General features: G+C 35.2%; 4 protein-coding genes across 5 annotated transcripts in view; 1 reads left to right on the forward strand and 3 right to left on the reverse strand.

Moving 5' to 3' along the window:
- On the forward strand, window positions 1–4,449 carry LOC18043106 (protein ROOT PRIMORDIUM DEFECTIVE 1). 2 transcript variants are annotated; one of them, XR_002905538.1, is made up of 2 exons: window positions 1–2,741; window positions 3,895–4,449. XR_002905538.1 is itself a non-coding variant. In XM_006434576.2 (2 exons), exon 1 carries the CDS (start codon window positions 107–109, stop codon window positions 2,057–2,059), a length of 1,953 nt encoding a protein of 650 aa, XP_006434639.2. In that variant the 5' UTR covers window positions 1–106; the 3' UTR covers window positions 2,060–2,104; window positions 3,895–4,449. The 2 variants fall into 2 exon arrangements, 1 of the variants encoding a protein (XP_006434639.2); XM_006434576.2 differs by having other exon boundaries at window positions 1–2,104.
- Window positions 4,450–6,066: 1,617 nt separating this feature from the next.
- LOC18042099 (protein DETOXIFICATION 54) lies at window positions 6,067–9,231 on the reverse strand. Its single transcript, XM_006434577.2, has 4 exons — window positions 8,903–9,231; window positions 8,654–8,735; window positions 7,617–8,543; window positions 6,067–6,916 (listed from the first exon to the last, which is right to left on the reverse strand). The coding sequence occupies exons 2-4, from the start codon at window positions 8,711–8,713 to the stop codon at window positions 6,332–6,334; spliced, it is 1,572 nt and encodes a 523-aa protein (XP_006434640.1). The 5' UTR covers window positions 8,714–8,735; window positions 8,903–9,231; the 3' UTR covers window positions 6,067–6,331.
- A 7,996-nt stretch (window positions 9,232–17,227) lies between these two features.
- LOC18042100 (G-type lectin S-receptor-like serine/threonine-protein kinase At1g34300) lies at window positions 17,228–20,207 on the reverse strand. Its single transcript, XM_006434578.2, has one exon. The coding sequence runs from the start codon at window positions 19,961–19,963 to the stop codon at window positions 17,405–17,407; it is 2,559 nt and encodes an 852-aa protein (XP_006434641.1). The 5' UTR covers window positions 19,964–20,207; the 3' UTR covers window positions 17,228–17,404.
- Window positions 20,208–23,531: 3,324 nt separating this feature from the next.
- Window positions 23,532–24,947, reverse strand: part of LOC18042101 (GDSL esterase/lipase At4g16230) — a 1,780-nt gene continuing 364 nt past the window's right edge. The window contains exons 2-4 of the mRNA XM_006434579.2: window positions 24,529–24,788; window positions 23,986–24,238; window positions 23,532–23,764 (exon numbers count right to left, since the gene is read on the reverse strand). Coding sequence (XP_006434642.2) covers window positions 23,532–23,764; window positions 23,986–24,238; window positions 24,529–24,788 — 746 coding nt within the window. The remainder of the gene's footprint in view (window positions 23,765–23,985; window positions 24,239–24,528; window positions 24,789–24,947) is intronic.

The following is a 24,947-nucleotide window of genomic DNA, read 5'->3' on the forward strand; positions in this document are numbered from 1 at the left end:
TCCCTCAGCCCAGCTGAGCTTAGTTCTGTTCAGTTTCAGGAGTGTGAACCGACAATTGAATCCATAAAACCCTTGCAAAACCCTCAACTCAACATACTCATTTTCAATGAATAAACTCCTTAAACGGCCAGCTGAGATCCTCCGCTGCACCGTCACCGAGCCCGCCGTCAAACTAAGCGACGTCAAATGGATACGAGACCGTGGCCTCGACCACGCAGTGGCGAGAGAAAAGAACCTCAAACCATTACTCAACATCAAAAACCTAATCAAATCAGAGCCGTCCAAATCCCTGCCAATCACAATCATCACCCAACAAAAAGATTCCCTCCAAATCCCCATTCGCCCCATGGAATTCATCCGAAGATACCCTTCAGTCTTCCAAGAGTTTCTCCCCGGCAATGTCGGAGTCCAACCTCACATCAAGCTCACACCCGAGGTTCTTGACATTGATGCGGATGAGCAATTGGTTTACCAAAGCCAAAGTTATAGGCAAGTTGTTGCTGGTAGGCTTTTGAAATTGTTGATGATTTCTCAAATGAATAAGATCCCGCTCACTATGATTGATCTCTTGAAATGGGACCTCGGCCTTCCTGATGATTTTTTAACAAGTCTTGTTCCTGACTTTCCTGATTATTTTCGAGCTGTTGGTTACCAAAATAAACACGAACGTTGTTCTGGGTTTGATTTATTTGGTGAATTGGAGTTGGTTTGTTGGAGCAATGATTTTGCTGTTTCTGTTGTTGAAAAGAAGGCGAAAGCAAAGGGAATTGATGGGGAAAATATCATGTTTTCCATGAATTTTTCTAGTGGTTTTGAGATTGATAAGAAAATGAAGAAGTGGATGGATAATTGGCAGAAGTTGCCTTATATTTCTCCTTATGAGAATGCAACTCATCTTTTGCCTAAGTCTGATGAATCGGATAAGTGGGCGGTGGCGATTATGCATGAGGTTATTAGTCTTTTTGGTGCGCAGAAGGTGGAAAGGGAGAAATTGTTGTGTTTTGGAAATTATCTGGGTATAAGGTCGTGGTTTAAGAGGGCTTTGCTTAATCACCCAGGTATCTTTTATGTGTCGAATAAGAGTGGGATGTATACTGTGGTTTTAAAGGAGGCTTATAAGAGGGGATCGTTGATTGAGAGTGATCCATTAATGAATGTTAGGAGTCATTATATTCACCTTATGAATATGGTGAAAGAAGAGAAAAAAGTTATTGCTATGCCTGGTGAAAGCAAGGGGCCACAACAGAGAATGCCACTTGAAGAAGAAAAAGAAGAAAAACAAACAGAGGATGCTGCTGATGATGATAGTGAAGGAGAGAATGATGTTGCGTCATATGATGATGATGATTCTGAAGATTATGAAGAAGAAGAGGAAGAACGTAGGCATAGAAAAGGTCTTAGCAGAAGTTATGGAACTAGGAGAGGAAGAACAACCCAGAAGATGAATTTTGATGATGATTCTGAAGATTATGATGGTGAAGAGGAAGAAAGTAAGCACAACAGAGTTGCTAGTAGAATTATTGGAACTAGGGGAGGAAGAACAACCAGGAAGATGAATTGGGATGTGGAAGAGGATTCAGGAAATTTTGGAAGGGGAAATTCAATAAGGAATCTCCAGGGTGAAACGAGGGGAAAACTGCCATCCAGATATACTGGGAGGAGGGAAATGCAGGGTGAGAACAATGGCCAATGGAATTCAGGCGAGTGGAAATATTATGGGAGGAGAGAAATGCAGGGTAAGAATAATGGCCGCTGGAATTCAGGAGAGGGGAATAATTCTCGGCGGAGGGACATGCCAGGTAAGAATAGTGGCTGTAGGAATTCAGGAGAGCAGAAATATACTGGAAGGAGGGAAGTGCAGGGTGAGAATAATGGCCGCAGGAATTCAGGAGAGAGGAAATATACCTGTAGGAGGGAAATGCAGGGTGAGAATAATGGCCGCAGGAATTCAGGAGAGAGAAAATATACTGGCAGGAGGGAAATGCAGGGTGAGAATAGTCGCCACTGGAATTCAGGAGAGAGGGTGAAGTACAAAACACAGAGGAGCTTGTCGACGTAGAAGAGGGCTTCTGTTTAGAGATGATTTTATGCATCTGCTGACAAGGTTGGTTTCTGGACCAAGGTTTCCCCTTTGTTATGACTTTGTGTGTGCTCGATTATTTGAACTTTTAACTGTTCAAAATGGTATATAGTCCAATAATTGAATTGATTGATTATTATTTATTTCCATGTAATATTTTATAGCATGCATATGTACTTATTGGAAACAATATATCATATGAGGTTAAGGAGTCTTTAAGAAAGGTGAGAATTTCTTCAGAGACAATAAGAAAGTGCCCAGAAAGCAGCCAGCAGAAAAATGTTATAAATCTCAGAAAAAGGAAGGATGCATAGAAGGAGGGAGTGGATATTATACAATTAATTGACTAGCACTCATTAAGAACAAAGATCACATGCATCTTTTGAATATTTATTGTAAACAGTTGTTTGATTGTTTTGAAATCGTGCCCATTTGCTTGATGATGTCGTATAAAAAGTTCTTTGAAATTGTTTTGGACTTTGAGCTAAAAGGAAGTATTAATGTTATTTTGTTGAAAATCACTTCGGAGTTGGCAAACACATCCCAGAAAAAGACTTGGAAGTTCCTAGTAATCCAGTATTGGGCATCAAATCATCATAGCTATATAAGAGGAAGGCGGAGTCTAGTGAAAAAGCTGGATACTCTTCTGGGAATAAACAAGGTGTTAATATTGTGGAATCAAGTACGCATGTGGAAAGATGCCTGCTGTTTCCAATTGCTGGTTGTATGTTAATTAAACATTTCAGGTTACTATGCTCTGTTTTTTAATCTTTTCATTCTTTAGTTAGTTAATAATGTAGCATTGTGTTGGCAGAGGAAGCTTCTGCTAGTAGTGTTACATCTGCAGTATATTGCATACAGCTGTACAAAGTTTTGGAAGCATTAGGATTAGTTGAAGAATATCACAGACCATGGTACAGAATGTTTAGTCTCCTTACCTGGAATTGGATGTCGTTTAAAGAATTTCCTTGTATTAGATCCTTGCTTTTGGCTTAGGAGTTGCATTGCAAAATGGGGAAGTGCTTTATTTTAGTTCATATTCTGATTAGAGAGATGTTTCTTGGGCAAGGAAATTTGCACCTTGAAAGAGAATATGCCTCTTAGCCAAATCTTAAGTTGTCCCTACTTATTTTAAGTTGCATCTCAAGATGAGTTAGGATATCACATTGGCACTCTACAGCACTCAAACTTCCTATGAGAAAGACTATCAAGTAGGAAAGAAAATCAACATCATGAAAGGGAAGCCGGCTCTACATAGATAATTCTGCAATCCCAATTTGATTAAAGGGAATAGAATGTTATTACTCTTTTTAGGCTTTTAATTGTTCCTATTTAAGGATGCAACAGTGTCTGCCGTTGGGTTGGCTTCTTGAAACCAGATATGGATATATTTGCAGAGTTCAACTCTCAGTGTTGATACTGACTAATGGCAGGTTAGAAAACTTTTAAAGCTGAATCTTTGTTAGTTCACTGTAAATCATCTGTCCTTATTTCCCAGTAATTCTTTTCTGCTAGTCAGAAACTAAAACAATTACGTGATATTGCTATTATCTAACAGAATAAACTTTCCAAGGCAATGGCCTTACAGCAAGTTAGATAAGTAATCCTTGCAAAAGAAAAAGGAACTGACTAAATTCCTTGGTTCTATTTCGGCTTATCGATCTAAAATGTGAAGCTGAGCTGCTTCTTCTAATTATGGATTATCTATTAGTTCTGCAGGTTGTTGCTGAGATGTTATTATGGGAAACTCGATGGTATTGGTGATGCTACTAAGGTCCATTACTAATTCATTATTACTTTTCATGTTCTTTTAGGTATTGAGTTGCTGTGCAGCTGCATTGCCAAGAATTAATAGACGCTTGTCTTTGAAGAACCAGCCAGATATGACCCACAATTGGAAGCAGATATTTGGCTACTTGTCTTTTCTGTACCAGGAGAAGAAATTTGCATTTTCAGGAGAAAATGTTTGGAGTTCTGGATTCTTTTTGAGCTGAGCTTGAAATTCAACACTCACAATTTTGACCTTCAAGTCCCATTCCACATCTGGGTTTGTGGGAGATGTGGTTTCAGCGGATGTGTGCCCTCTTGAACAACAAAGCTTTTTTGATTACTAATATTATAGATCAATGAGGTACTAGGAGAAATCGATAAACCTTATTATTCTTGTGGGGGTCTTTGAAGGCCTCAATGTATATGGGATTTCCACCAAGTTGGGCTATTTACACGTGTGAATATGCAGTTGTTATTATGGGTTCATGTAAGAGTAGTCGCTGCATTTTGCATATTTGTGGGACTTGTTTAATACCACATTTGGTATCCGAAATTTTACGTGCTTATGTGGGTCGACATGTTAAATAAAGAAAATATTCTCGGACAATTTTATAGACAACAATCAGGTAACAAAAGAAAGAAAATTAATCTTCTCTGCTTGTACACACAAATCTTGCCAAAAACAAAAATTGATCAGTGAAAATAAAACAGGGAATATTATTTTTTTCTTGCTTAAAATTAGAAAAATTTCTTCATTGCATCATCCAAAAGAATCATCAAATCAAAAAAGATCGAGAAAAAGTTGATTTTAATTAAATATATCCAATCTTAACCACTCATTTCACCGTCAAGATTTGTTCTTCAATGAAACAAAAAATCAGACAAAAATATTGTAATTGACTTTATCTACTTGTCTTCATATTAAAAAAAAAAAAAGATTTAGTAAGTTACATTTCAATACCCACAAAACATGCAAAAATGAGTAATATTTAAATAGAATCCACTTAAATTTTGCGGAGGCTCAAAATAAAAAAAAAAATCCCAAACGCTCGTACATGTAAATGATTCGTACGTATTGCATTTTCCCTGTTCTCTCTCTCACTCTTTTCATAATTGATAATCCATTATTCCATTTTATAGTTTTCATATATCTTAAAGATTTGAAATAAGTGCAGCGTACTTGGATTAGTCTGTAGCATGGCTATAAAGAAAGTAAGAATTATTGAAAAAGACAGCCAGTTCACAGAATCCACTTTTTTTAACCCCCCACTGAAAAACGTGCCAACAGCAGAGAGGCAAAGTGATTTGAGTTGAGCAAGCAAACAGGCCAAGCCCCAAACTGAGACGTCACATTCCAGGTTCTGCAAAAAGCAACACTCCACCCACCCATTTGATCATTCATCCCCATCCACTGCTTTTAAAAATTTTTCATTTTGATCAGACCCCACTTTCTTCTTTTCCACGATTGGCTCCAACATCAAGCCGTGATTCATTTCTTTTGTGTTTGCAGCACTTGTCCGCTTTGTTTCTTTTTCCGCCTTTTGTTACATGGACATCGCACAAGTGCGCGTCATCAAATTGAGAAATTCTATTTTTGAAATGTGTTGATCTTTGTAGGGTTCAATTATTAGTTACCAAAAAAGAAAAAAAGAAAAAGAAAAGCACAACCATCTAAATGTCACACAAATTGTGGGATAGAAATCAGAAACGGCATTTGTATCATCTCTCCTTACAACATACATAATTTTTTATTTGGTTATCAAATTGCTGTAGCTTCCTGAAGACAAGCTTTTACTTCTCCTTTTTTTCAGTTGCTTGAACTGGGGCAGGTATCCTTTTTACAAAAGCTATCAAATAAGTTGTCAACATGTAGGCCATTCGGTGAGATTGTGCTGGGCCAAGAACCAACTTTTGCTGCCCCTAATGATTTGTAGTTTTTGGCTACTTATGAACCGGCGTCAATTGCCGCATTTATTTCTTTTATATGTTTTTTCCGGTGTGCTTCCGTCGGCCTACCTTCATCAAATCTCAAAATTGGCAAACGGGAAAAATAACTTTTTTTTTTCTTTTTTTATCATAGAAAAAGAATTATCACCACTAATACTATTCAGTTGTTTGCTTTAGGGGCTTTACTCACTTGCCCGTCGCTGTAGTTTAGAAAAACGAGACCACCGAAGACCGGTGAAACCAATGAAGCGGCAAAATATAGGGAATCCTTTTGTTAAAATATTTCGCATCTTGTATTGGGGGGAGTAAGGAGTTAAGTAACTTTTCTAAGGCAACAATAGAAGCAGCATATGCCGACTCTAACCCCTTTGTCAAACAAAACGAAAGTTCAACACATGTATTTACTTAGATTCCCCACCCCGAGAAAAAGGCATCTAAAAGCCGAAAGCAAATCCCATAAAGCTAAAAACAACCATTCAACATATTCCACACAATCACTTTTGTACCGACAATTATCTTCACTTGAATATCATTCTACGAACCATTATCCAGAATGCCATTTCCATTTACCAGCAAGCCTTTACTCTCTTCTTCTTCTTCTTCTTCTTCATTTGTGTCTCCAGCTCCTGCATTAAATGTACTAATTTCCAAGCTTGTTAGCTTCATGGCCTTCATTGCCTCGGCTTCCCAATCTGTGCGGACCAACACGACATACAGAATGGATACGGCACAAGCCGCTTGGGCCGATAAGAGACCGAACCAAAGCCCACTAAACCCGATTTTCTGCCCGAAAGCCAGGCCGACTGCCACCGGAGTTCCGACAAAGTAAAACGAACCCAAGTTGATTCTGGCTCCGATGACGGGCCTAGCGGTGCCACGTAATATGCCACATCCAGTTGTTTGAGGGCAGTTACCGAGCTCACAAAGTCCTATAATTGGCAAAACTGATTCAACCAAAGGTTTGACAAGATCATCATTTGTGAACAAACCAGCCCACCTATCTCTGAAGATCACGGTCCACGTCACATTGATGATTCCAATGAAGAACGCACAGCCTAATGCAACCATTGCTGCTAGCTTGGCTTTGTATGGCTTACCAGCTCCAAGTTCATTGCCTACCTGAGATTAGAAACATAGAGAACTAAAACTAAATCAATTTGCTCATAATTAAGATATTTCACAGGTGTGATCACAAAAGGCTCCACTAATGCCATTTGGTTCGCTCGTGTTTGGTATCCATATAAAATTTGACATCACGCACTCACACACCAATTGCATTGGAACTTTTAAAGTGAAAGTAAACAAGTACTTATTTGTCTTGTGCTAATTTTGTCCGATCATATTACATGTGTGACCCTCAATGGGTCCCTACAAGTGAGGCAATCAAAATATCAAAATCACCTCTTTCCCTTGGCATTTTTCCTTTCTTTTTATTCCCCCTTTCTTTTAGGCCTTTTTTTTTATAAAAAAAAAAAAAAAAATTCTTTCTTTCTAATTGACACCAGATTCATTTAAAAAAAATAAATAAATTCAAGAACAACAAAATTGATATAAACCCCCCTTAATGAACCACCCACCCAGTGTGAAAGAGACGGCAAAAATCATGTAATCCAAAAATGCAAGACCAATTAATGCCTCTATATATATCATCAAGTCAACTCCCATGCTCTAGACAATTCACTAGTTGTAAATCGAATTTAATAGCGATGAAAAGTGAGTTATTGTTATCAAAACAAACACTCAATAAGTATCATGCAAAAACACAACGGCTCCAAACATACACTCTAAACCAAAATACGGGAGATGAAATGAAACGTACCCTGGCAGAGACGCAGCCAGCGAGGGCCATAGGGACAGTATACATCATGCTAGTAGTCTGAATCATAATCCCAGTGGCGGCCACAGAGAGTGTGGGATTCTGCAAATACCCAGCCATGAGTGTCACAATCTCGTACCACCACCACTCTAAACAAATTCCCAAGCAGCTGGGCACTGCCAACTTCATTAATGGCCCTATCCCACCACACACTCCTCCAAATCCAATCCCAGCCGTCGTCGTCCATGTCCATCTCGTCATCTCCCACCGTCCATGTCCACGATCATGATCAGGATCACCTCCACTCACCCACCACACGTACCCCACCAAAAATACCAACATGTTTAAGTTGCACACCACTGACGCCATGGCGACCCCTGGCACCCCCAGCTTCAGTTTCATCACGAGACAATAATTCAATGGCACGTGGAACATCACAGCCACTAATGTGCACCACATCATGGGCTTTGTCACCTTCTGTGACCTTAAAAACACCCTTAGAGGTTGCAACAAAGTGTTTGTTAATAGGTCCGGGAGCGCATATAATGTGTAAGTCGCTGCCATTGCTGTGATGTCTTTGTCCTGGCCCATGAAGATCATGACGGTTTCGAGATTGAGCCACAGGAGGCTGATGGGTATGGTGGCGAAGAAGAGTATGAGGATCATGCGTTGGAGGGAGAGTGAGAGGAGGTCCCAGTTCTTGCTACCGTAGGCTTGGCTGCAGACAGGCTCGAGCCCAGAGGCAAGGCCAACGAGGACAGAGTAGCCTGTGATGTTTGTGAAGCCAATGGAAAGTGCTCCTCCTGCTAACTCCAAGCTTCCAAGTCTCCCCAAGAACAAAACTGAAACAACTGCCCTTATAAACACCAGTATGTTCATTCCTGTCATTGGTAAAGCCATCCCCCATAGCTCTTTCAGCTCTTCAACAACCTGCTTAAATAATAAGAATCCAATCCAAGTTGACAAATAATTTAAAAGAGGCAATAATAGAAAAAGGAAAAGAAAAAACAAAAAGAATAGTTTTTGTTAATATTAATTACCTGAGAAAAAGAGGGGAGCTTGTGAGAATAAAAATCAAAGTCTTCGATGCGATCAGGCATGAGGGAAGTCCAAGAAATGGTACTAGACAATAAGAAAAAATTACAGTCAAACAGTGATCAAAGTGAAAATATAATTTTTACATTACTTTATTTTATTTTTTCGGTGGTTGTGTTGGAGGAAATGAAAATGAGAAAGAAAATCAAGAAAATAGACAAAAATAAAAATTTTAAAAAAAAAATCCAACCTACCCCTTGAGGCGTTTGAATATTGATGCTCTTGTCTTGTAAGTAGTTGTAGTAGCACTTGACTTGAAAGCTTAGCTAGTTATATGAGTATGAGGATAAGGTGACAGATGAAAAGGAGTTGATAAAAGTGGCGCCGTGCCAGGCGGCGAAGAGCAGAAAGAAAGAGGAAAAGGAAAGGTGGGAAAGGAAGGGATATTTGTGTGACTCTGGTATTGAAGGAAAGAAACAGCAAGGGCTTTTATTATTATTATTATTTCTATGCTCTCGTTATTATTAGTTTTAGAATTGTTGCAGAAAAACAAAGTGGTTTGGCCTTGCAAGAATCAGAGTACCGAGAGAAGCTAACAAACACAGAGTACGAGAGAGAGGGAAAACTTATAAAGTCGTTTTGCTTGCGAGAAGTGGACTCGTCACTTTCTTTTCTTTTCCTTTTTTTTTTAAAAAAATAATTTTTAAGTACTTTATTTGTTACATTTGTTTTTAGCTTTGCATTTTAAATTTAAATAAATGATAAACGAAAACTATTTCTGATGGAACGAGTGAAGCAAAAGCAAATGGATATGTTTTAGTATCGGACCAATTCAACGCGATTAAATTACACTATAATCGAAGCGTAATTAGATATTAGACGACTTAATAAGATTTTAATAATGTGTTAAGTGAGATTAGACGATGTTCTAATTCAAACGATTTTATAAGTGAGATTTTAATAGATATTTCTAAAAGAAAATTTTAATAGAGGGGTTTCTTATTTAAAAGATTATGAAAATAATAATTGAACTAAACCCCCTAATTATAGTAGGGTAAACCTATTTTCTCAAGTTATATTAGAAGAGAAATTAAACTATAATTATACTGAAAATAAAAAACTAAAACACATACTATAATTTACTTTAATTAAAATATAAAATATCAAAAGAGCTAAACTAACAAAATTCTTAAATTCTTAAATAACGTTCTATATCAATTTCCTTTCCTAAAATTATGTTTTTCCTATAAATAGATGTACAGGAGGAAATTGTATTCCTTCTACTCTCAATATTTTAAGTGGCTCAAACACCAATTCATTTCAAAGGAGAAAAAAGAAACCACTGTGTAAAATGAAAATAATCAATAGTCTTTGATCATTGCCATACTTTATCACGTAATGATTTTTACTTTTACTATTTGTGCGTGATTTTGATTTTAACCATATGTACATGTCAAGAAGAAGTTTTCATGTAACTTTTTATTAGTCTTGAAAACTTTACTTTATGAAAATTTTTTATTTATAATTCGTTATAAAATAATATTTCAAAAGATTTAGATTCTCCTTTCTTATAAATTTCTAATGTCAATAAGGTTACTAACTATCATGAAAACTAGCTATAAGAACTTAAGTGGTATATATTCTAATTTCACAATCTCTTTGAAACATTGGAAAAGACTATTAGAGAGAATCCATATATATCCATTCTCATGACCTCGAAAGAATACTTGATCTAGGCATAGTTAAACTATTTGGCACGAAATGTTAAGTAAACTGATTATTAGTTGTAATGTCATATCAGTAGTGTTCGAAGCAGTAAATGTCTCCAACCCTTTTCCTCTCCTCTCTGATCATGTACTCATTGAAGCCTCTCGAAATTAACTCAACCCCTTTTGCAAAGTTCCTGGAATCGAATCGAAGATAATTATTTCTTTTCCATTTGCTCTTTCTTCTATCCGGGAAGATAGTGTTGTGGCCGTTTTGGATATTGTGTTTTCTTCTTGTTGTTACTTACTCTTTAGATATGAAGCTTCTGAGGTCGATCGAATTCGTTGCACGCACGTTAACGTGACGTATCATTGCATGATTCTTCAATGCACCGACGTTTCTCCTAGCACGTCGGTGTAGGAAATCAATGGTTTAATTTGTCCATCTATTAGTTGTCGTTGCCAATTAATTAATTCAATCCAAGTGCGCTTGTGAAAATAGTGATAAGAGTACTCGCTCTATAGCTTGCTGCATGCATCAACTCTCGTGTCAAATTGTAACGTTTCTTACATCCCATGTTTGATGCTATCCATTTATGTATAACGTACGTTCCAATGAATATTTATTACGTACTACTACTTAAGTGAGAAAATTTCAGTAATTTTTCGGCAGTTTAGTAAGAGTGTTGTTTCGATGCAATTCGATTTCGTCCCGTCCTTTCGCCTAATTTAAAGGAAACGGCTCAAATTCAGCAAAATATATAAGTGAATTATCATCCACTTTTAGGCAATAATAATTTATATATTTTCGGGCTATGTATGTAACAGCAGCTTCAGTGATCATATTAATGCACGGACAATGAGTTGCAATTAATGATTTAAGGCATCACTGTCTTTAAAGATTCAAATATGATATTTATAAATTATAGGGTTTAAACTTTAAAGCCAAAAAAAAAAAAAAAACCAAATATATAGTACATTTTCACAAAATATGTTTACGATACTTGATATTAGTTTAAAAATTATATCAATATTACTCAAATCACACCTGCAGGTAGTCATATTAGTTAATGTTTGAATACATTTCATTTTTTTTTTTCCTATCTCGTCTTTCATCGTGTTTGTGTGTTTGATCTTATATATTATGTTGGATTTTCAATTAGTAGCTTCAATGTCTTGTGTTTAAATACCAAAGTATTGTTTTTTTAAGTCTCTCAATCAATATCAGACTAAGCAAATTAAAGGCTTAGTGTTAACATTTATTTTTCAAATCATTGGCCATATCTGATGTGTGCTTATGGTGGCAAACTGGCAATAAGAAAAGTGCCAATCAAACAATCAAATACAATCTGGCGAAAAGGTGACCGAATAAAATGGGGGACAAAATAACCTTTTTTGCAAAAGCTCCGGATTTTTTTGTAAAAACAGATTCCTTAAAAAATTAATTGATTAAACTTTTCAATGAGAATCCATAACAAATAATTTTGATTTTCATGAATAAGATTATAAAGGACACATGGTCACACACTGCAACAAGTTGTCATCTTCAACTTCAAGTATGTAAGAAGATTGACGGACTAATTAAGCTTTAAACGAATCCGAATTAATGCTTAATCACGATATAAAGATCGACATTTTCAACTTTTATTGAAAAGCTTCATATGGATGCTGATGTAGGATATTATTTTAACATTTTAGAATTTTATTATTTTAGGTCTTTGATATTTTTTATTTTAATTAGAATCAATCATATATAGTATGTGTTTTAGTCATTTATTTTTATTATAATTGTGATTTAGTTTCTCTTTTTAAGTTAACTTAGGGAAGTAACTTTCCTCTATTATAAATAGTGAGGTTTTGTTTTTTTTTTCCATACCTTTAACCTTTGATTTATTAAAAAAAAAAAAACCTATTTTATAATTCTCTTTGGATTATCTATCAAAATCTCTCTTGTAAACTCGTTCGAACATCATTTAATCTCACTAAATGCATTAGTAAAAACTCATTAAATTATTTGGATTAGAACAAAATCTAACCACGCTTTAATTTGAGTATAATCTAATCGTATTAGTTTGGTCCGGTAATAAAATGATATGTAGTGTTTTTCTACCCTATCAATTTCAGTTCCGCTATCCCATTCCTTCAATGTGAATTTATGTAGTAGTTTGTGGTTTATTTGTTCCATATTTTGTTAACAAGAAAGATACATAAGAGTAGGGATTAAATATTAAGAAATAATTATCATTGGCAATGATGAACAGTCTAAGGGTAGCAATAATTATAACATTAATTCAACTAGTATGAATTCTATAAAAAAAAAAAAAAACTGGTATGAAAACAAATTGGCTTTGTTGTAAGGAGCTTCTTTCCTCCAACATAATAGCAATTGCTCACCAATTCAATGTTGAATGTCACCACACTTTCTTATAAAATTAGTAAGTAGCATAATTCCACGCTATTCTAAAGTGTGATTATTAATTACTTAATTTGTATCATGGAAGCATATATCCACATGTTTGAAAAGTTAGTAATTTTAACATTCAAGATGTTTAGTTAGGCATAATCGGGCAGGGGACAAAAAAAAAAAAAAAAAGAGATGTTCAGTTAGGTATAGAATGGAACTCATGCTAAAATAAAATATAAACAGTCCAAAGCACTTGTAATTAATTTATTAAGATATATAAGATCTTTGATTAAGTGGATTACAGGTTTTAGTGCACGAAAAGAACCAAAACGATTTGTTTTTTCCTCATTCTGGAGACCTTGTTTTAAAAATAATAAAAGTAAATTTTATTCCAAAGTTGTATGTTAAACAAATAATTCCCATAAAGATCAATCAGCATTATTGTTATAAACATAGCAAAGTCAACGCTAATGCAGGATTTTATTTATTTATTTTGTTCGTTCTTTCAATTTTTTTCTAGTATTTTTTTTCCTTTTTGTTTGGTGTAAGATTAAAATTAATTGTATGGTTCTCTTTCTATGCAAAAATGGGTCACTATTAATTTATAGTAAAGTATCAGTATATAAACCTATAAAGTTTGCGCATGGTTTGGTATCGGCAGCTATATATTTCCCCTATATATTCCCTTTGTCGCAAATCGAGGGTAAAATTAAAGCAACTTTTAAGTAAAACAAATGGTAGAGCACTTTGCATTTGGTAGGATATATATTTTTTTCTCCTATCAACCTCCACTCTTGTAATATACAGACTAAAAGTAATATAATATTATTTTTTTAATAATGTTATATATGACTGTTACTATATTACACCATATATTATAATTAATATTTACAAACAGATTCTACAATTGAGACCTTCTTCGTGTCATGTACTTCTCTGAAGGGCTGCCTAAATTCTTTAAATCTTCTTAAATATTCAAGAGCTGTCCACTCCACTCACATTTCGTGAGGGATTGACTGACTCTACTCAATTATTTGATAATTGAGGGAAGATTATAAATAACCCCCATAAATATTTTTATGAATCTCACATTTCGTGAGGGATAAACTGACTCTACTCAATTATTTGATAATTGAGGGAAGATTGTAAATAATCCCCATAAATATTTTTATGGAAACTCGAATTCTGGCACTCAACATTATAAGTGTAAGGATTCTCCCACTGGACCAAAGACCCATTGATAAAAGTAATACAATATTATGTTATAACTAAAATGATCAATTATACTAATGGTTAAATAAACTTACCCCACCTTCTTATAACTTTCTTTCTATTCTCCTATTTCCTAAAATAAGAATTTGTCGGTCTTTAATTTCGCTGGGATTTCGGTCAAAATACTCCTAGTATTTTATTCATTTTTTGTTGTAAAATTTTTCTTCTCCTTTCCCCTTGTGTAAAGATGGATATTTTAATAAATTTAAATATGAAGTAATTTTCTCCGTTTAGATGTAGACTTGTTGTGGCCGTAATTATTTTTCTCTTATTGTATGTGTTTTACTTCTTGTTTTGTACCCTCTAAAGTTTAGAACTTAAAGAGTTCATGTTGTGTACAATTACTTGCGATAAAAAAAAAAAAACTGTTATTATAGTTAGTAATTGGAAGAATCAAATTTTACGGTGGAGAGTGATATGATCATATGAACGAGTTAATAAAAGGCATCTCCTATATTTTATTATGTTCAAGCCACTTATTGGTGATATATTTTATAAAAAAAAAATCTTTACCAAATAAGTTTTTTTCTTTTTCTTTGTCTTCGATTTGAAAATACAGATAACAATAACTTAAGTAAGAATAATAATGTCCCAAAAAGATACTTAATTTGCTCATAATTAATGTGATTATGCTGTAGAGTAGTAATAATGCACCTAGAACACCTATTAACTTTATTCCCGTGCCATGTAACAAGTTAAACGGACTTGACTAGCTTACAGAATCTGTAAGCAACAGACAGCAGCATCAGCCGCTGGATGTGGTTGGATGTGGAGTGAGAAACTAAACAATAGACAATCGGATGGTGGGATGACGGGAGATGTTTGTTACAGAATCTGGCAAGTTAAACAATCATTATTCTATTAAAGAAAAGATTAGGCGAAAGTCCTAGCTTGATTTTCAAAAGACACATGGTTATTGGTTAGTTTCAAAAGGCTATTACAATATATTATTATATTCTAATTAGTAATAGCTAATGGCTAGTTATACACGTAAAATAATAAATAATAAAAAATATGTTATAACTTTAATTATGTAGTTATGAAAACGTATTCTATCTTAGAATGGGTCTAAAATAGCCGGACCTTTAATAGTACTACTAGTTTATTAGGCACGTAGACCGCAGAACCACCAAAAAAAAAAAAAAAAAAAAACTTATTTGCACAAGTGGCAAAGCAGCGACGGCATGATCGTTGGAATTAAAGCTCAATTAGTACAATCGGCACAAACCCACACGCCCTTGACCACGCATGACTTATTAGATATTCTTTAAGCTCTTGGGACTCCCCTTTAAACCTCCCACAATGACGATCTATTTTTTACTGTCTCAAGTTTTTCTTGAGAGTAAAGCTTTCACACCCTTTTGAAATCTTTATGAATTCCCAATTTTGTAAACATAGTTCTATAACTAGTTGAAAATTTTATAAAAGGATAAATTGAGTTTGATTAACATTAAAATGTGTTTATCCCCAATTATGAAGCTTATTGTCTTTAAATTCTAATATATATCGTATAATCAGTTTTTTATAAACTCGACATCATATTGAAACAATGAAGAAATAAGTCATCTAATAATTTATTTTTATTATGAAAAACAAAATGGAATTAGTTTATCCTAGATGATATTTGAATTCAATTAAAATTCTATTGTATCTTTTGTCATTGTCTGTAATTTTGATTTAAGAAAGAGCTATAAGGACAACTAGCGTTAGGAGTTTTCGTAGGAGTTTTCATGGAGTGTTAGGAACTGCACACTTTTCTTGGAGCCCTAGGCCCAATGATGAGCCTCTATTGAACCCCCCACTTGTTTGTTCTTAATGTGTTTAAACTGTAGGCTTTGGCCCTTAAAAAATTTGGGTGTAATTGAGCTACAAAACGTTTGCAATAGTAATAGTAGTCTCTCTCTCTCTCTCTCTCTCTCTCTCTCTCTCAAAGTATCAAGAATGTCTTAATTATGTGGATAAATCAATAAATAAAAAAGCATAAAAAAATATAAAAGAATTTGTTTGTCAATGAAGATTAACAATCTACTGTATAAATATATAAAATGAATGATTGAGAGTGTGTCAAAAAAAAATTTGTGTTTAGTAAAAAAATTGTTGAAACTATTAGGATTTGGTCCAATGGCTAGAGTCACTCCCTCACAAGTGTGAAGATGATTTTTTTTTTAAGAGAGGAATTGAAGTCCCTCGAATATTTAAGAGGGTTAAAATCTGAGTGGTATTATATTAAAATTGATGTAAATTAATCTCAATAATTATATGATTGTAAATATTACGAACAATAATCTTTCAAAAAAAAAAAAAGTAAAAGAATCGCTGATACGTAATGTCTCATTCATGATGTCTAGGTGCGCAATATCGAGTGATGAGTCGCTCATTATAACAAAAACGATGTTGCAGATTATATTCCACGACCATACATGAGCTGTCAGTATCGGGCTTTAGGTAAACCCCAATTTGAGATGCTTTTCTTTTCAAAGAAGGTCTCGACGTGTAATTATAATTTGATATGACAGCCTAATTTCTTGAATCTTGATATCTCTGTTGGGCTACTTTAATCCCACTTCCCACCAGTTGTTTTGGAATTTGGAAATTAAATCACTCTCTCTCTCTCTACATGATTGGTCATCGTGCTAATGATAAAAGAAAAAATAAATAACAATACGAAAATAAAATTATAAGATTATCAAGCAGGCAGGTTTGAAATTCACATCGCAACTTTGACTTTTATGCATCCACCATGTGTGCGTGCGTGCATAAAAAATGTGTCGCGATCCCACTGTCATTGTATTGAAAGCGAAATTTCACCCAAACCTCACAAGATTTAGCCTCTGCTTCAAAACACTACTCCAGTCCAGTCAAGGACATGTGCTGCATGCGGCTCTTCGATTACTTCCCAAAAGGTCACAGAAAAAAAGTAACATTTGTACGATGAAAAATGTTAAAATCAAACTCATGAGTGACATAAAGACGACAGAATAAATTATAATATCATGTATGTGGTATTACAGTGTTAATTTATTATTTCATCTTTTTCTTCTTAATTATATGGGTGTAATAACTGATTCTGCCTTCCTTCTCTTTAATTTTTATCTGTATAAATATTCTCTGTTCAAATATCAGTGCTAGCACTTTGTACAATAAACCAAAGAAAAGTTATATCATTGCCAGCCGCAAAAAATGCTACAAGAAACAGATAATAATTTTTTTTTTTATTTAGGAAGCATTTACTTGCAAGCGTTACTATTTACATATTTCTCGAATGGACTTCCATTAAAAAAACTTGTACAGGCAACTAATTTCTGATGGTGATGCACCATAAATAAAAAAATTACATAATATTGAATATTGGTAACATTAATTTGAAATGCACGTCAGTTTGGGCTTGATGATCGCAAAAGGGATGAAGATGCCCTTTCGATATTCCTATCCGAAGCTAAAGCCGAAACCCCAGTATGAGTTGACGAGGATGAAGATGGGGCTGGTGCTGAAGCTGCAAAAGTTGAGAGAGCACTGGTGCTACTACTCATATTGACGCTGGTTCCACCAACAGACCCTTCAGTCAATGCCTTTGGTGCCGGCGGCTTCTCAATCTCCGTAATTCCTTCTAGCATCTGCACCACTTTTCCCATCATTGGCCTCTGAGATGGTTGCTCCTGAATGCACCAAAAGCTCACTTGCATTGCCCTCATAACTTGCTCAATATCCACGTCTTCACCAGCTAAACTTTTGTCAACAATTCCCTTAACGTTACCCTTCTCGAACTCTTCGTAGGCCCACAAAGAGAACTTTTTTCGATTAGTCTCTTGCGAGACTTCGAAATTCCTCCTTCCACTCACTATCTCCAACAAAACCATCCCATAACTGTAAACATCAGACTTCGAGGTGATAGGCAGATTTGCTAGCCATTCTGGCGCTAAATATCCTCTCGTCCCTCTAACGCTCGTCAGTGTTCGGTGCCTATGGTCCTTTGGATTTATGAGCTTTGCAAGGCCAAAATCCGACACTTTGGCATTGTAATTCTCATCTAAGAGGATGTTTTCAGGCTTTATGTCACAGTGAACAATGCAGTCCCGACACTCCTCATGAAGGTATGTGATTCCCCTAGCAGTTCCAAGAGCAATGTTAAATCTACTCTGCCAATTCAACAATTTCCCTGACCCCTCTTCGTTTGCGAAAAGGAAGTTATCAAGAGAACCATTCTTCATGAACTCATATACAAGAAGCCTATGCTTCCCCTCAGAACAAAAGCCAACTAACCTGACCAAATTTAAATGATGAGTGCTACTGATCGTAGCAACCTCCATCCTAAACTGTTTTTCGCCCTGCTCAATCCCCTCTAGTTGCTTCACAGCAACAACTGTTCGATTCGCAAGAACCCCTCTGTAAACAGCCCCAAACCCTCCAGCTCCAAGCTTGTCCTTAAACCCCTTTGTTGAACGTTGGAGCTCCTTATATGAGAACTGCACCGGCGCCCCAGAAGCATATTCAAGCAGCGCATATTGAGCTGACAAGCTGACAAATTTAGGACTATTTCTACAGCACCAATACCACAATCCACCCTCCAGCACAACCAAAACCATGAGGGTAGCCAGAACAGCAACTACAACAATCCATGCTTTCAACCTCCAGCTTTTGCTTTTCTCCTCAGCCTGCAGAGAACCCGAGGGGTTTGGTAACACTGGTCCACATACCTTAACATACGAAGTACTAGGAAGCGCAGGATTCTGAAACCCACTAACAAAATCTGGTGTTTTCAAGTAACACAATCCCGTTCCATCAGATAACGAAGTGGATGCAACACAAGAACCAGTAACCAAACAATTCAATCTGCAAGCTGATATCCCGACAAAGAAAACCTGAGAAGATAACTCAGGCTGAAACGTCAAGAACTTTGTATGTGGCAACTCCAACATCGTAGCACTCCCAGGGCAACTATCAATCTCTACTTTCCTCCTACACCCTTTCCTTCTATCGTTCTGATCAATAAATTCAAAATTTTGACTGGGACATTCACACAGCGGATCCGAACTCGAATCATTATAACCATTATAACCACAAATACCCATATTCCCACAGTACCCAAAAACTTCACACTGATCAGTAACAGCCGCCCATCTTCGAGTTGTAGACCCGGAACCTCTAGCAGAACTGAAAATCCTCAAATTCCCATCGCTGCCTAAACTCAGGAACCTCAAAATATCACTACCCTCAGCATAATCACTACTATAAGCAATGATAGCAGCAGTATTAAAGGAAACATCAGATATAGACAAAATCCCAACAGGCTGCAATCTTAAAATGGGTGAAGTCAAATTTGAGTTAACAGTGGAGTTAATAGTGGAGTTCAATCCTTGGTTAAAATAGACTACGCTATCATTCCACTTGAGGCTCAGATTCCCTGATTTAAGAAGAGTAAAAGAATAATACCCAGATCGCAAAGTCTTGTCGGAGGTGAAATTCTGAGAAGGAACGATGGTATCGGTGGGGTTATCAAAGGAGGACCAGGCGGAAACGCCCCCGTTTTTGAGAAGCACGAGATTGCCAGAGTCATCGAGAGAGGCAGAGGTGACATTCAGCCGCTGGGTGTTAGAGTCCCAGATGATAGCGCCGGAGCCGCTGATGAGGCGGAGGGTGCCGCTGGAGTGAAGCTGGAAGGAGGCAGAAGAGTCAACGGGGGTGCTTCCGGCGGTCCAGATGGGAACTCCGCCGGAATAAGTGATGGCGGGAATGAAAGAATTGCGTGACCGTTGAATGAATGAAAGAGAGAAGGTGGAGTTTGGGGAAGGCCAAGATTGGTTCAAGTTAGAAGCCGAAAGACTGGAACCTAAGCTTATGTCTGCAAAGGAAGAGATGAAATTAAGGCTTACAGATAAAGAGAGGAGGAGTAGTAGAAGCGAAAGAGAGGAGGAAGAAGAAGAATTTAGGGTCATTTTGCAAAAAACGATGAGTTTCGTTCGGGTTTAAAGCTTTAATGCTATTTATTTTGAGAGACTAAAGATGAACGATGTAAAAAATAACGAGGAACAAAAAAGCAAGACTTTTCAAAGGAGGAGAGGAAGACTTTTTCTCATTTCTCAGCTGCAGCTGCCTGCCGGTCCCTCACGGAGTCCGCCTATTCCTTCCACTCTGCTTGGTGCTGTGCCATTCGTCTCTTTTTTCAATTTGGGCGATCATTATTTTACTTTTACCTATGAAACTAAGAACTCCCATCAAAGAACCGAGTAAACAGACAAGCAGTTTGATTTGACCTCCTTTCTTTCTTTCGCTAAATTAACATTTGGATCCTTCATTTTAACCCAAATCACAATTAAGATTCAGTTTACGTTACATTTTCCACAGGACTCGCAATTCTTATTTCTTAATTCTACATCGACGCTGGGAAGATTCTATTAGAAAAAAGAAAAACAAAACAAATTAATTGGCAATTACTTTTTCGTATGTATAATAATTTCATATGCAATACATTTCATACATGTATCGCGAGGGTCTAATGGAGATTAAAGTCATAAGCTCATTGTTAAAATTAATTATTTGATCGGAATATCTTTTGAACATTGGAAATTTTGCTTTTCGTTAACAATCGATAAATTTAATTATCATTTTTCGAATGTACACTGTAGGGACCTGTTTAAAAATAATTATAACTTATGCTTTCACTTTATTTTTTTTGAAGTTTACGAACCTAACCGTGATTACTCTGTTTTCTCTCTATGTTCTCTAAATATTTCATTAGAAATATTTGGTTTCCATTTATTTTCTAAATGATAAAAGTATATTAAAAATTTATTTGGAATGCTATCATTTTTAACTTCTAAAAAAAAAATTCATTAAAACTATTTTATTTAATAAGAAAATTTTAATTTCCATATATTTTCTAAATGATAAAAATAATAAAAAATTATTTGCTATAATTTTTAACATTTATTTTTTAATTTTTTCCAAATAAAAAGTATGTTTGGTAAGTTATTTTTAATGACTTTTATTATGGAACATTATTTTTATTCTATTTTTCTTTTAAAAAGTCGCATTTTTTTTCGGCGTTTCTGCGGGGTTCGAAAAATTTTTCCCCAACTTAAACGGTCTGGGTTCGTTGTTTGACTTGACGACGAGACTTTTTCCTTTCCTTTCTCCTACCTAGAACCTGTTCTCCAATCACCATCATCAACTAGCATTAGTGAAACTTAAGAATTAATTTTAAAATTGTGTTGTATAGATTGATTTTTTAAATTATTTTTATTTTTAAAGACAATAATTTACTGTTTATTTTTAAAAAAAAATTAAAAAATCATCAACTCACTCTCATTTTTTCATACCTTTTTAAATAAAAATAAGATGTAACTTGAATATTATTGTATATATTTTTACCTTTTTTTGAACGATTCGGGCAACTTATTTAAAGCTTTTAAACATCTTGTATATTATTATTTCGGACCTGCGGACACGGTGAAGTCAAAAATCATACTTTTATATCGTATATAATTTTATCAATAACAAATCACTAATTTGATATAATTCGTATAGCTCACGTCAAAATGGTATCCGTTTTAAAAGCAGAGATCAGGACAACTGGAAGGAACCAAGCTCATAGACAGAGCAGACAAATGACAATAGTAACTACGATTGGTACCAATTAATGATCTAAGCTGCGGCTAACTGGTTGATATTAATGGGTTAAGCTTCATCTTTATTCGAAGAAGCAAAAGCCTTGTCTGCTACGTGAATATTCACAGCTGCTGTTGGATGGATGCGACCCATCAAAATCAACATACTTTCTTCTGTCTCTACGCACTTTTCCATCCTTTTTGCAAGCAACTCTATTCCCACCTGCAGGTAGTGAACTCTTATCACAGCAGGCTCTTCTTATCTCTTTGAATCCTGTGAAGTGTGAACCATCAATTGAGTTAATAAAAACAATTGAAAGAAAAAAAAACAAAACCTTAAATTGAATCAACAGTGACCAAATTAATTCGCAGCTGTTTGGTTTTAATTTTAAAGTTCGGTTTTGTCTTAGGAAAATGAAGATGATAAAATTAACCATACCTCTGGAGGCAGCTTCTTCGATGATGTCCTTAATTATCTTGTACTGGTTAGCATGAACGAAAGTAGAACCAGGCAATTCATGCTTGATAAGATCAACAATGGACTTCGAGCAAATATTGAAATTGAAGAGCTGAACAACCCGGTTCAGCTCTTCTAAGCATGCAGCCCATTTGCATTGGCCGAAATGCCTTAGCCATGGGAGTGCACCCAATTGACGTTACCATAAATTTTCGTCCTCCTAAACCGTACAGCTTCTGCATCAAACACATGATTTTTTGCTTCTGAAAATTTACAACTATGAGAAATTGGCTACGTTAATAATTTCGTATGATAAATGACTGGCAGATAGCTTATATAGGATGATTCGAATAGAAAATTGGACTCATATTAGTTAATCACTTTATTGACAACAAAAGAAATAGATTACATTTCGCAATTGTGTGCGTCTAATTTCACTATTGGCTTGTGGGAGTTTCGATTACGCTACAAGTGGACTAGATCTATACATATAAAAGGGTTGGGTCACAAGCGGCTACACCTCTTACTATAACCGTATATGCGTTGAAAAATAATAATTCTACAGTTTTTTTTTTTTTTTCATTTATTGCTATGTTCGCTTTAGATATTAATTTGAAAGATTAGGGCTGTGAATGATCCGAAACTATTAATTTGCTAAAAAAAAATTCATGGAACTCACTGCATTTGTTATCCGTTCAGCTGCATTCTTCACGTCTTTCTCATTTAATTTCAAGTTTTCACTACACTTCTTCGGCTGGAGAAATTCTAGAATATCCATGATATATTACAACCAATTGATGCATGTATGATATGTGTAGTGGAATTTAATATAATCACCGCTTGTATAGTGATTTTTCAAAACAAATACACACATGTCATAATATCATTTATTTGTTAAATGATTAATATAATACCTTTGATATATTCTAGAATTTCTCTTTCGGCTGACTACAAATTTTAAATTTTTTTATTATACGCCACACTTTTTTTTTTGTTCTACCATAAATTTTAATACATAACATAAAAATGTAATAAAAAACTTGGGAAGTGCATAAATTAGAAAACTCAAAAAGCGCAATAAAGAAATTACGTGGTGAAGTAATCAACAAAAGCAATGATGTCTATATATGTTTTCTAGGCACTTTACTATCTAATTAAGCTCCACAAATTTTATGTATCATCATTATGAAGCTCAATTTGATGGAAAAGTACACCGTACAAGCTCAAGATAAGCCGAGAAAGACAACACTAACATTATATGAGATCATTTACAACTCTATATACTGCTATACACTTTTATATAAATGTGAGTGTATGAATGTATGTATATAATTTTGTAATGCACTAAACATCAACATGAGTTAAGCCATTAAATTAAGCTTCAAGTTTCAGGATTCTACTAAAAATTAATAGCCAAATGGAGAGAACAATTACAATATTCTAGAGTTTTGCTAATTGGCTAACATTAATGGGATAAACTTCATTTTTAAGGTAAGAAGAAAAAGCCTTGTTTGCTATGTGAACATTCACAGCTTCTGTTGGATGCAGCCCATCGAAGTAAACATAAGCATTTCTGTCTCCGCAAACATTGCCGCCTTTTCTGCAGGAAACCCCATTTCCTCCTTCACTTAGTGGGATCAAATCACAGCAAGCTCTTTTTGCATCCTTAAATCCTGCAATACATCCATTTTTTTTTTAAATAAAGTAAAAATAAATTATGTTAACTAACGTGACAATTAGACATGTGCATGTATCAATGGAAACTGAAACACAGAAAAGTATGTTAAATTCGTGACTTGTAATCTACAACTGTTTCATTGTCTTTAAGAGTTATTAATCTAAGTTCAACAGGATTTAATTATTTAGAATAAGGACGAAAAATAATCTTAATCACCTTTAGAAGGGGGGTCTTTGATAATATCCATGATAATCTTGTATTGGTTAACAATAACAAGATTAGAACCGGGCATTTGTTCCTTGATAGCATCAGCCGTAGACTTCAATTGAGTATTGAATTGGCGAACCCCCCGGTTCAGTTCTCGTAAGCAGTACTTTTGCTTCGGCTTAAATGACTTTACCATGGGAATGCACCCAATTGGGTACAATGACATTAGCACAAACTTTCTTCCTCCCAAACTGTACAGCTTCTGCACAAAACAAAAGATTTATTATTTTTTATTTAATTGTTAATTAGAAAATATTCAAAAACAAAACTACCGCACCAAAAAAAAAAAGAAAAAAAGAAAAAGAAAAGGTGAGATAATTTTAGAAATTAAAAGATGTTTTTTGCTTTCTTGTAGTTGACAAAGAAATAAACGTGATTAATGATATAAGTTACTCATAATTCTAACAGTCAATTTCAGCAAAACCTTGAGATGCTGAAACAGAGTCCTTAAATTGGTGCAATTTTTTTCTGGTTTCCAATTTTCGATCGTACCTTGAGATGCTGAGACAGAGAGTTTGTAAGATTTGAAGCGAAGCCCTGATCAAGAATGGTACTGCCATTCAAACTTGGCCGAAAATAATTGAAAGTATAATCATTTCCTCCCACTCCCACAACAAACAAGTATTTTGAGAGTAAATGTGTGCTGTTGCAGCCCAATTCAGCTTCTAATTCTGGAAGTGTCACTTCCTCAAACTTGTTTATTTGTTCAGTTAGACTATACACATGGCCCTGAAATTTTTCATTCAACATACAATTATAATATTATTAGCTCGCTCTATCTATCCTATGAACTGAAGAAATAATCACTTGTTGTTGGGGGGGGGGGGGGGGGGGGGGGGGGGGGGGTTTTTTTTAAAACCCCGGAGGTTTTAAAAAAAGTTACCCTTGGGGTTCCCCAAAAAAACCCTCTT

This window comes from Citrus clementina, unplaced genomic scaffold (assembly GCF_000493195.1).
Source record: "Citrus clementina cultivar Clemenules unplaced genomic scaffold, Citrus_clementina_v1.0 scaffold_5, whole genome shotgun sequence".
Lineage (NCBI taxonomy): Eukaryota > Viridiplantae > Streptophyta > Magnoliopsida > Sapindales > Rutaceae > Citrus > Citrus x clementina.